We start from the raw sequence: 12,437 nt of genomic DNA on the forward strand, positions 1-12,437 counted from the left end.
CACGCGCCCCCGTCCACGCCTCGGGAGGAGGCAGGGGCCACGCTGCCTCTTGCCGTGTCCTTTGCTTTTTTCAAAGTCTGGGGCTCCTGCCCCCCATCCTCCTGCTCCCCGCTCCCAGCTGAGGCCCAGCCCCCCATGGGGCGGGGGGGGGTGAGTTGGCAGAAGCGGCTCCTGCTCTCCCGGCTGCCCGGGTGGGAGGGTCCCCAACAAAACGCGGGGTCTGCGGGCCCCGAAAGCCCCCCGCAGGGCCAGCGAGAGTGTCACAGGGCAGGCGGGGACCCCTGGCGTCTGGGCCGGCGGTGAAGGTCAAGGGGCCGCGGGCCTCGGCAGCGGACGCCCCCCTCAGCCCGGGGTCGCGGGCGCGGCCAGCAGGGACGGCGGAGGGAGCCAGGGCGGGCGGGGTGGGCTCCCGCTGCAGCGAGCCTCCCTCCCGGCGGGGGTGGCAGAGCACACGCCGCGGCTGCTTTCTGGTGTCGGCCGCACCCGCGAGAGGAGGCCGGGGGTGACTGGCCACCCCGACCGCCCGGCCGTCCCGAGGCACTGGCCTCTGTGTCCAGCGCGCGAGCCCAGCGTCCTCCGCGCTCCCCGCAGCTTCCTCCCCCGCTCCGGGCTCCGGACTCCTGAGCTGCGCCCATGCGGGGGAGGCCCGGGGAGCTGCGCAGGGGGTGCTGGGCAGAGGCCTGGAAAGGAGGGTGTCCATGGCCTCCGGGGCCTCCCGGGCACTTCCTGCCCCGGAGCGGGGCGTCCAGGCACCGCACTTGTCCAGGAGCCCCGCAGGCCTCTGGCCGTGGCGTCCACAGCTCCGGCTGCACCGCGCCCGGCAACCCTGACCCTTCAAGACACATCCTGGGCCCTCCCGGCCCGCGTTTCTGCCCGCCCAGGACAGGGCGAGCCGGAGGGCATGGCTTTCTGCCATCCAGAGCCAGCCTGGCGCACGCCCACAGCCCGGGACCGTCTCACGCCGTCCCGCTCACCTGGCACAGACCCATGCAGGCTCCACCTGACCCTGGGCCCCTGTATTTGGCCCGGCCGTGCCCGGCGCCAGGTCCATTCAGTGAAGCCAAGGTCACTGTCTTCGGCTTCAGACCAGGGCAGCTGCCAGCCATGAACTCGGACTGCAGAGTGGCCGGGACAGCCCTGGGAGGCCCTCGGCTCCAAACACAGATGCCCCCAGCACCCTGCCGCTGCCCCTGGTCTGTCCCCCAACTGTGCACACACACACACACACACACATGCATCCACACACACCTCGACACACACGCACAGGCCACCCGCAGGCTCAGGGTGAGGAGCCCACACCTGCCTGTCCAGCTGGGCGCCCCCACTCAGGTGTGGACGCCCGCTGACTCACGGCTGCCCCTCCCTCCCCAGGGCCTGAGCAGCAGCGTGCCTTTCCCTGAGCAGGATCTGCCCTGCAAAGTTCTGGAGGAATGGAAGCCTCCTGCCGTCGAAGTCAGCCAGGTAGGTGCCACCACCACCGTCACGTGGCCCCCGGGCGCCCCCAGGGCTCGGTGAGATGCACGTGGGCTCCAGCCTCGTGTGCTCTCAAGACGAGACCTAAACAGCCAGCCTGTGTGCCGTGGCCGAGCCTGCAGACGCTGGGCTGTCTGGCACACACATGGCCTCAGGCCGAGCCCCGTCTCGAGGCTCTGTCTTGTCTCAGGACGTGGCTGGTGCACTGCTTTAACTGGACACACAGCTTCTCCCGGCATCTGTCCAGGAGCACCTGGGCTGGTGGGGGGTGAGTGAAGCATATGCATGTGGAGGTGGGGGCTGCACACCCCAAATTCTGTGGTGCGGTAGAACAGGGGCAAATCAGTGCAATGTGAGAGGGAAGAAGAACAGAAACAACCTAAGGGCCCCCAGCTGACAAACGGGTAAAGAAGGTGTGGTAAATAGAGGCAGTGGAATATTACTCAGCCCTGAAAAAAGAAAAGATGAAATCCTGCCATTTCATCCTCTAGCCCTATAGGATGGGCCTATAGGGAATTGTGTGTTCAGTGACCTAAGACAGGCAGAGAAAGACAAGGTAGGACTTCACCCCTGTGTGGGCATAAAGAGAGGAAGCAGGGCCTCCCTGGGCGCACAGGGGTCAGTCTCAGTGCTAGGAACCTATCAGCAGCCCCTGCAGCAGGAGTTCGATCACAACCAGGGAGCAACTCACAGGGCGCAGCAGACCTCTCTTGCCTCCCTGCTGCTCCCCTCAGCAGTGGATTTCATCAGTCTGCCTATTCTCCTCCCCACTCTGCCTCTGGTGAATCCTCTCACCCCCCACACCTCTGGCCTGTACCCCAGTTCTTGTGTGCATGAATAAACAAATCTTAAAAAAATCAGTGTATAATGTACCTGTTACATATAGAAGCACTGCAAGCAACAACTGTGCAATGCACTGCCTCTTGAAGTGCCATGCTTATTTATGAAGCACCAGCATGTTTACAAAATCTGAGCATGTTTGAGACATAAAATAAGTCTCAACAAATTTCAAAGGATTAAAACTTGATTATGTTCTTTGACTGTAATACCATTAAGTTGGAAATCAAATAACCACCACAACAAAAAAATTAGGGGCCTCCCTGGTGGCCTAGGGGTTAAGTCTCAGGCTGTCACTGCAATGGCCAGAATTCGATCCCTGGCCAGGGAGCTGCCCACAGGGCGCGGCGGACCCCTCCTGTCTCCCCGCTGCTCCCCTCAGCAGTGGATTTCAGTCAGTCTGCCTGTTCTGGTCCCCGCTCTGGCTCTGGTGAATCCTCTCACCCCCAAACCACTGGACTGCACCCCAGTTCTTGTATGCACATAAATAAATAAATCAATAAATAAAACGAAGAAACAAAGGTATTCACACAGAAAATGAAAGCTGGGAACAAGGGAGCCTGTGGCAGCTCTTCTGATGAGACATGCTTAGCCCTGATCACAAATTTTCCGGCCAATTTTTCCCACGACTGTGGATTCAAAATCCCGAACACGTTTTCACTGTAAACAATTTAGCAATTTATGAAAGGATAATGCATCGAAACCAAAGTTGGTTTCTACCAGAAAAAGAAGGTGGCGTCACATTAGAAAAGTAACATGGGTTGACATGTTCACAAACAAAGGAATAAAATCACACGTCCGTTTAGGTAGATGGTAAGATTCAACATCCATTCGGGCCCTCGTAGAAAGCTTGAGAAAGCGAGAACTAGAAAGGAACTTCCTGGATCTGATTAAACCTGACTGGCTCAGACTGTTGAGCAGATGGCATTCCTCACAGGGACCGCTTGCCCCTCACCTTGGAAACCAAGACGCCGCTGGGGGTCCCGGCGGGGCGGCCGTGCTGGATGCCTGCCTGGGCTCCGCGAAACTTGAAATAACTCCGGACCTTTTTAAAAAAAGCATCCAAGGTGACGTGGCCGCGCGGTTCCCCAGGGCCGTGCCCCAGCCTCCCGCGCTCCACAGAGCCGAGCTTTCAGAAAATACTCCAGATGATCGCGCGAGGGACCCGGCACATTGTCGAGACTCACCTGCCTCTTAATCCCACCTGATGTCCCTTTCCTGCTCCGTGTTCCAGCCTCTCCAGCTGTTTCCAGATTCCGGGAACTGTGTTCCTCCAACATGCGGCCTCTGCACAGGTCCTTCCCCACCCGGGCCATCTCTGCCATCACCCCACAGGCTCTAGCTCGGGAGGTCGAGCACCGCCTGATCAAAAGCTAAAGTCTCGGGAGCAGTGAGCAACCAGCTCCACCTCCTGCTGCAAAGGAGAGCCGGGGCACAGGCCAGAGGTGCGGGGTGAGAGGGTTCAGAGACAGAGCGGGGAGCAGAACAGGAGGATCCCCTGAAATCCACTGCTGAGGGGAGCAGCGGGCGAGTCAGGAGGGGTCTGCTGCGCCCTGTGGGTAGCTCCCTGGCGGGGCTCGAACTCATGCTCCAGTGGCGGCGGATAGTTTCATGGGTTGTGTCTTAACCCCTTGCGCCACCAGGGAGGCCCCACCTCTTGCTTTTTTTAACATGATTTTTCCATTAAAAGGAACCAGAGCTCCCTTGAGAGATGGCTGGTTCTAGAAGCGGCCAGAAAATGCACAAGGCGACGGTGGCGTTTGGTAACGTCCGAGAGAGAAGTGCTCAAACCCGCACGCCCTAAAAAAGCAGAGTGTGTCAGAGGGCGGAGGAGGGAGCTCTCGGTGGCCAAAGCTGGGACTAGCCGAGCGACAGAGGAAAGAGTTAGGGACAGTCACCCACCGTGTGGGGCACGGCTCCCGGCTCCCGGCGGTGAGAAGAGACATTCAGTCAATTCGCCAGTGGAGGAGGAGGGGGGCGGCTCGGCTGCGCGGGTCGGGTGGGCTGCGATGACAGAGACGTGCCGTCCCCGTGGCCTCCCCCGCTTCACCTCGCCGTCACACCAACCCCAGGTGAGGGACAGTCCACCAAACACCGCACGGCCCGGCTCATGGGGAACAGAGGCGCCCGGTCCCGTGGCAGCCGAGCGTGGCCGCGGGGACGCGGGCCCTGAGCCAGCGCCGGGTCCCGGGGGCGCTGCTGGGACAGAGGAGTGTCGGGCAAACACGCAGAAAATCGGATCAAAGTGAGGACTTGGGCTAAACGTGAGTCAACATTGGCTCAGTCGCTGTGGCAGATACGCCGTCCCCCTGTCGGGTGGAGCCTGGGGCAGGGCCGTGGGAATGAGAGAAACCTGTGGACCGTCTCTACAAGCTTTCTGTAAATCTAAATCTGTGACTAGAATGTTCATAAGGGCCTCCCTGGCGGCGCAGGGGCTAAGCCCATGTCCCGGGCTATGGAGCTGTCCGCAGCTTCTGCAGCACGAGTTCGATCCCCGGCCGGCCAGGGAGCTACCCACAGGGCGCAGCAGACCCCGCCTGTCTCCCCGCTGCTCCCCTCAGCAGTGGGTTTCAGTGGGTCCACCTGTTCTGCTCCCTGCCCTGTCTCTGGGGCGTCCTCTCACCCCCACACCTCTGGCCGCACCCCAGCTCTTGGATACATCAGTAAATCCTTGGTGACCGTGGACATAACTCTGAAGTGGGCAGCAGGCACACATGTGCTTGTATTCGCCTTGCTGTCCTTTGAAGAGCTAGTATCTCGTGTTTAAGACATGCTAACTCGTAAAGCAACTGCACAGAGGCCAAAGTGTCCTCTTCCCCACGGTGACCACCTAGATGCTGGTTTTCCAGGTGTCAAATTATTTGAAAATAATTTACCAGGAATCCGCTCTCCCTGCGGGTGGCTAAGTGGGTGGCAGTGCCCACGGGGCGCTGGGCGGCGTCTCTGCGGAAGCGGTGGCCGCACCCACACCATGTCCGCGGGCTCCGTGTCCTGCCACTGCCCTTGATTTCTAGCTGAGGCTTTCCCTGGTGACTTGGGGTGGACCGTCCCCTCCAGGCTCCCGCTGCCCCACGTGGCAGGACTGTGACACTGCATGGGTGCGGGTCAGGGGCCTGGTATGGTGGTACGGCGCGCGGGCAGCAGATGTTTGTTGAATGACTGTGACTTAAAGGCTCAGACCCTGGGGTGACCCGGGCTAGGATACAAACACGGGCTCCCCACTTACTAGGCACGGAGATGCCCGTGGAGTTTGCTACAAAAGGCACTGTATGAGGCGACGCATAGATTAGCACCACGGCTCCTGGTCCATGTTAGGGATTTTAATGATGCTGCTGGAATGCAAGAGGTTAGTGCTTTTCACAGTTGCCAGCGTACAGTCAGTGCGTCCTGTTTCTGTTTTTGTTTTTTTAATTTTATTTATCTATGCACACAAGAACTGGGGTGCAGCCCGGAGGTGTGTGTGTGGGGTGAGAGGACCCACCAGAGACAGAGCGGGGAGCAGAACAGGCGGATCCACTGAAACCCACGGCTGAGGGGACAGCGGGGAGACGGGAGGGGCCTGCCGCGCAGGTAGCTTGGCAGCACTGACCGGCCCTGCACCGCCAGGGAGACCCACTTGTCGGGCTTATCGCCGCCACCTCCACCCCACCTTAAAGTCCACGGATCCCAGCTTCACGCTGAGCCCCTCCCCCCTGGTCCTGGCCGGCCCAGCGCCCACTGTTTGGGGGGCTGGTGTTCCCACTTGCTTCCTGGCCAGACGCTCCCCCCCACTCTCCCTCAGGGTGACCTGTGTCTCTGCAGAGGCCCGAGGCGGGGGCTGCCGCACAGTCTCCGACCCCACGGCCCGTCACTGGGATTCTGGGGTTTGGGGATTCGGCTGAGCCGGGCACCAGGCTGGTGTCCGGCGGGCAGAGCCACCACGCGCCCAGGGTTCCCCGTGTGGCGATTGCTTATCTTCTGCTTCCAGAAGGTGGGTGTGGACGCGCTCTCCATGGGCGGCTTCAGCAGCGCGGGCGCACCATGCTCGGCAGGCCCGGGCCGCGGCCCCGGCTGAGGGAAGGGGCTGTGGGGCCCTCACTCCCGTGGAGCGAGAGTGGCCTTCCTCGTAAGCGGACCGGGCAGCGGTGGCGCCTCGGCCCCAGAGGAGAGGGGGCCTCAGAGGGGGCGTCCCGGGACGGACATCGGAGAGCCTGAAGAGACGGTAGCGTGGTCAGGAAGCCGCAGGCTGCAGGCCGGATGAGGCAGCAGCCCAAGGACAGGGCCGGGCGGGGGCGGGGGCGGCAGGTGACGGGGAAACTGCCTGGACAGGAAGCAGCCCCTGGAGGCAGGAATCGGGGTTACCAGGGGGAGAAAACGGGGGGGGGGGGCGGTGTCCAGTGGACGCCTCCAGGGGCAGCCGCGGGTCTGTCTCTCCCGGCTGCTCAGCCTCGCGCTGTCCTCGCCCCCTCTGGGCGGGCGGCGAGGGCGCCGTGGGGCAGCGTGGACGCGGCCACAGAGGGAGACCCTCGGGCGCCCGCGCTCACCCCACACGCCGGGCCACTCCTTCGTCAAGTGCCGCCGTTCCGCTGGGGGCGGTGACCCGGAGGGATTATGCCTTTGGGGGTGCAGAGTCAGGAAGGAGCCCTCACCACTGCTCCCCCCAGCCCTGAAATACCTTTGGGGGAAGAGCTCAAGTCCCCGCATTTGGAGCTTTTGTCTCCCCAGCCCCACCCCCGCTCCGCAGGCCAGCCTGGGATTCAGATGCAGATGCCATGCAGATTCTGGGGAGAAAGGGGCAGATTCTGGGGAGAAAGGAGCAGATTCTGGGGAGAAAGGGGCAGATTCTGGGGAGAAAGGGGCAGATTCTGGGGAGAAAGGGGCAGATTCTGGGAGAAAGAGGCAGATTCTGGGGAGAAAGAGGCAGATTCTGGGGAGAAAGGAGCAGATTCTGGGGAGAAAGAGGCAGATTCTGGGGAGAAAGAGGCAGATTCTGGGGAGAAAGGAGCAGATTCTGGGGAGAAAGAGGCAGATTCTGGGGTGAAAAGAGCAGGTTCTGGGGAGAAAGGAGCAGATTCTGGGGAGAAAGAGGCAGACTCTGGGGAGAAAAGAGCAGATTCTGGGGAGAAAGGAGCAGATTCTGGGGAGAAAGGAGCAGATTCTGGGGAGAAAGAGGCAGATTCTGGGGAGAAAGGAGCAGATTCTGGGGAGAAAGGAGCAGATTCTGGGGAGAAAGAAGCAGATTCTGGGGAGAAAGGAGCAGATTCCGGGGAGAAAGGAGCAGATTCTGGGGGAAAGAGCAGATTTTGGGGAGAAAGGAGCAGATTCTGGGGAGAAAGAAGTAGATTCTGGGGAGAAAGGAGCAGATTCTGGGGAGAAAGAAGTAGATTCTGGGGAGAAAGGAGCAGATTGGGGGGGAAGGAGCAGATTCTGGGGGAAGGAGCAGGTTCTGGGAGAAAAGGAGCAGGTTCGGGGAAAGGAGCAGGTTCTGGGGAAAAGGAGCAGGTTCGGGGAAAGGAGCCTGGAGCCCCCGAGCGGGACAGGGAGCCCCCACTTTGAGGCCCTTTGAGGCCCTCGCCCCGCCCGGCGGGGCCATGGCCGCGCGTCCCGGCCCCCGGAGCCCCGCGGCGGGCAGCAGCGGCCGCGCCCCGCCGGTCCCGAGGCGCCCGCAGGCGGCGTGAGCCGGGCCCGCGGTAAGAGCGCCCGGCGCGGGGAGTGGGGGGGGGGGGCTGGGGGCGCGGGGAGTGGGGGGGGCGGGGGCGCTGCGCGTGTTTGGGCCCCTGGAGGCGAGTCCGCGGGTGTTTCGGGCCGGGCCCCCCTCGCCGTCCCACGCACACACGGGGTCGTGGGACCCCCGCAGCTGCAGGGGCCCCTGAAGGGGAGCCCCCCGCAGGCTCACGCGTGGGAGCGGCCGGCGCGGGAGGGGGGGCGCGCGGCTGCAGCGGCCGGGGCGCCCCGGGCGGGGACGGGGCAGTGGGGGGCCGGGGCGCCCGCCCTGGCCACGGCGGGAGTGGGGGGCGCGGGCCGCCCGCGCGGAGCAGTCGGGGAAGACCCCGCGCACGGGCCGGCTGGGGCCGCCTCCGGGCTGCGCCCCCTCCCCGGGCACCCGGGGACGCGGCCGTGGCTCCCACCGGGTCCCGTCACGGGGCGGCCCTGCCCTGCCCTGGGCGCGGCGAGTCAGGCGCGCCGTGGGGGGTGCCGGCCCCGCCGCTGTGGGGGAGCCCGCGCGGTCGCGAGGAGGGACCCTGGTTCCCGGCACGACCTGCGCTGCCGCCCCGGCCCCGGCCCCCGCCCCGCCTGCCCCCCGCGCGCGGGTGTGGGGAGCGCCCGGTGTGGGGAGCGCCCGGTGTGGGGAGCGCCCGGTGTGGGGAGACCCCGGTGTGGGGAGCGCCCGGTGTGGGGAGACCCCGGTGTGGGGAGACCCCGGTGTGGGGAGACCCCGGTGTGGGGAGACCCCGGTGTGGGGAGCGCCGGGTGTGGGGAGACCCCGGTGTGGGGAGACCCCGGTGTGGGGAGCGCCCGGTGTGGGGAGACCCCGGTGTGGGGAGACCCCGGTGTGGGGAGCGCCGGGTGTGGGGAGACCCCGGTGTGGGGAGCGCCCGGTGTGGGGAGACCCCGGTGTGGGGAGCGCCCGGTGTGGGGAGACCCCGGTGTGGGGAGCGGTGTGGGGAGACCCCGGTGTGGGGAGACCCCGGTGTGGGGGGCGCCCGGTGTGGGGAGACCCCGGTGTGGGGAGCGCCCGGTGTGGGGAGACCCCGGTGTGGGGAGACCCCGGTGTGGGGAGCGCCCGGTGTGGGGAGACCCCCGTGTGGGGAGACCCCGGTGTGGGGAGACCCCGGTGTGGGGAGACCCCGGTGTGGGGAGACCCCCGTGTGGGGAGACCCCGGTGTGGGGAGACCCCGGTGTGGGGAGCGCCCGGTGTGGGGAGACCCCGGTGTGGGGAGACCCCGGTGTGGGGAGCGTCCGGTGTGGGGAGACCCCGGTGTGGGAAGCGTCCGGTGTGGGGAGCGTCCGGTGTGGGGAGCGTCCGGTGTGGGGAGACCCCGGTGTGGGGGGCGCCCGGTGTGGGGAGACCCCGGTGTGGGGAGCGCCCGGTGTGGGGAGCGCCCGGTGTGGGGAGACCCCGGTGTGGGGAGACCCCGGTGTGGGGAGACCCCGGTGTGGGGAGCGCCCGGTGTGGGGAGACCCCCGTGTGGGGAGACCCCGGTGTGGGGAGACCCCCGTGTGGGGAGACCCCGGTGTGGGGAGACCCCGGTGTGGGGAGCGCCCGGTGTGGGGAGCGCCGGGTGTGGGGAGACCCCGGTGTGGGGAGCGCCCGGTGTGGGGAGACCCCGGTGTGGGGAGACCCCCGTGTGGGGAGACCCCGGTGTGGGGAGACCCCGGTGTGGGGAGCGCCCGGTGTGGGGAGCGCCGGGTGTGGGGAGACCCCGGTGTGGGGAGCGCCCGGTGTGGGGAGACCCCGGTGTGGGGAGCGCCCGGTGTGGGGAGACCCCGGTGTGGGGAGCGGTGTGGGGAGACCCCGGTGTGGGGAGACCCCGGTGTGGGGGGCGCCCGGTGTGGGGAGACCCCGGTGTGGGGAGCGCCCGGTGTGGGGAGACCCCGGTGTGGGGAGACCCCGGTGTGGGGAGACCCCGGTGTGGGGAGACCCCCGTGTGGGGAGACCCCGGTGTGGGGAGACCCCCGTGTGGGGAGACCCCGGTGTGGGGAGACCCCGGTGTGGGGAGACCCCGGTGTGGGGAGCGTCCGGTGTGGGGAGCGTCCGGTGTGGGGAGACCCCGGTGTGGGGAGCGTCCGGTGTGGGGAGACCCCGGTGTGGGGAGCGCCGGCCGAGCCTGCGGGGACGGGGGAGGGGCAGAACTTGGGGACCTCGGGCTGGCGGCGAGGGGGGCTGTCGTGGAGGGGGGAGTCTTGCGAAAGCGCGTGGCGGTGCCGTCCGCGTGGGCGCCCCCGGGGACCCCGGGCTCCCGCTCGTGGCCGAGGCGCGCCGCGTGGGCGCAGCGCGGGGCGGCGGGGGCCGAGCCGGAGCCCCCGGGCGAGCGGGAACGCGGGAGGGGGGGGGCGGGGGCCGCCGGGGCTCTCCGGGGAGACTCGAGCCGCCGGCCGGGCGGGACGCGGGGCCGGGTTCGGGCGAGGGGCCGGGCGGGCCTGGCCGGCGCCGCGAGGTCCGCGGGCCGCGCCCTGGGACGCGGCGGGCCCCGCGCTCGGGGGAGCCGCAGCGGGAGGCCGGGCGCGGGGCGCGGGGCGCGGGGCGCGGGGCGCCGTCCCGGGGGCGCCGTCGGCGGGCAGGCCGGGGAGGCCGGGCCCCTCGGGAGGGCGGCGCCCGGGCTGCGGCAGCCGTGCGGGGCGCGTCCTCCCGGGGCGCCGAGCCGACCCCGGGCCCGCCGAGGGGCGCCGCGCCCCGCGCCCGGGAGCCCCGGACGGCTGCGGCCCTCGGCCCCGGGCCCCCCGCCGCCGGCCCCGGCCGCCCCTCGCCGCGGCCGCCCTCGGGCCGGGGCGCGGGGGGCGGCGGGCGGCCCCGCGCGGCGCCGGGGCGGGGGGCGCGGGGCCGTCGGGCGGCGCCGGCCTCGGCGCCCGCCCCGCCCGCCCCGCCCGCCCCGCCCGCCGCGGCTCCGCCCCTTCCTGCCGCGGCCCCGCCCCCCGGGCGGCCCGAAAACCCGGCGCGGGCGGCGCGCGCGGGGCATGCGCAGTCGGCGGGGCCGGCGCCGCCAAGTAGGAAGCGCGGCCCGGACCGGGGAGCCGCCGCCCGACCGCTCCCGCCCCCCGCCCGGCGGCGGCGCGCCCGAGCCGCCCCGCCCGCCGCCCCGCGCCGGCCCGGCCGCCAGGGGCGCGGGCGCGGGGCCGCCGCCGCCGCCCCCAGCCGCCGCCCGCGGCGCGGCGGGCAGGGCCAGGCCCGGCCGGGACCCCGAACAAAGTGCGGCCGCCCGCGCGCCCGCGCCCCGCGCCCCGCGCCCCGCGCCCCGCGCCCCGCGCCCCGCGCCCCGCGCCCCGCGCCATGGCCGCCGAGGAGCTGTACGAGGTACCGGCCCCCCCGACCCACGGCCCCGGCGGGCGGGCGGGCGGCGGGCGGGCCGGGTCCGCGGCGCGGGGGGGCGGCCGGCGCCGGGGAGGGCGCGCGCCCCGCGCCCCGAGGCCCCCGCGCCCCGCGGCCCCCGCGCCGGCCGGGCGCCCCGACGCCCCCGTTCGCGGGCCGCGGGCGCGGGACCCCGGGGCGCGGCGCGGGCGGCGCCTCCGCCTCCCCCGCCCGGCGCCCGCGCGGCGCGGCCCCGGGAACTTCGGCGCGCGGCGAAGTTGACTTCCTGGGGGGGGGGGCCCCGCCGCGCTGACAGGTCGGGGCGCCGCGCCGGACCCCAGAGCGCGCGGCCCCGGCCCGCCGGCAACTTCGCTGCCCCGGAGCCGCCGCGGACCCGGACTGTCGCGCCCCAGGGCCGGGCCGCCGCCCAGGCGAGGGGCTCCCGGGGCTCCCGGGGCGCCGAGGGCCGCGCGGGGCCGGCCGGGGCCTCGCGCACCGGGACGGCGGCCCCCGGCGCCCGGGCCCCTGGCGGGTCGCGACCCTGCGCCGCGGGGCCTCCCGTGCGGGGTGCGGCGCCGGCGGGGGGGGGGGGCTCGTGGGGCGGCCGCTCCCGGGGCAGCGCGGGCACCGCGTGTCCCCCCGCGCGCCCCCCCGAGCCCCGCCGGCCCCACGCCCGGGCCCTGCGAGGTCAGCTCTGTGCCGGCCCCCCGAAAGGCGGCGCGCTGAGGGGGTGCTGAGGGGGTGTCGGGCGGCCTCGTGCTTGCTGTGCTTCCTGAGTTTGGGGAGCAGCTGCTGAGGGGCGAGGCCGGTGTCTCGGGGATGCGACCGCTGGGAGCGAAACCGGGGTGCTGGGGAGCTCCTGGCTCCGGGGAGAGCCTGGCTCGGGCAGAACCCCAGAGGCTGTGCCCGACCCCGGTGCCGCGGGGCCTCCGGAGGGGCCGTCTGCCCGGCCGCAGCACCCCAGCCCTCAGCCTGGCGGGGCCGTCGCCTCTGTGGGGTGCTGGTCGCCCCAGGTGGGCGCGGCTGTTTCTTGCAAGGCGAGGCAGCCCGGGCGGGCAGGTGGCAGCTGGGCCCTTGCCGGGCTCCACCCTCGGCCTCCAGCAGCCTCGGGGAGCGTGGGGCCCGGGGTTCCCGCCCGGGC

At 69.3% G+C, this 12,437-nt stretch overlaps 1 protein-coding gene across 1 annotated transcript in view; it reads left to right on the forward strand.

Moving 5' to 3' along the window:
• Positions 1-11,278: 11,278 nt before the first annotated feature.
• Positions 11,279-12,437, forward strand: part of CDYL (chromodomain Y like) — a gene marked incomplete at its 5' end in the record, with an annotated part of 29,864 nt that continues 28,705 nt past the window's right edge. Inside the window, one exon of the mRNA XM_084228278.1 lies at positions 11,279-11,302. Coding sequence (XP_084084404.1) covers positions 11,279-11,302 — 24 coding nt within the window. The remainder of the gene's footprint in view (positions 11,303-12,437) is intronic.

The sequence above is a fragment of the Talpa europaea genome (genome assembly GCF_964194135.1).
Source record: "Talpa europaea genome assembly, chromosome: 2".
NCBI lineage: Eukaryota > Metazoa > Chordata > Mammalia > Eulipotyphla > Talpidae > Talpa > Talpa europaea.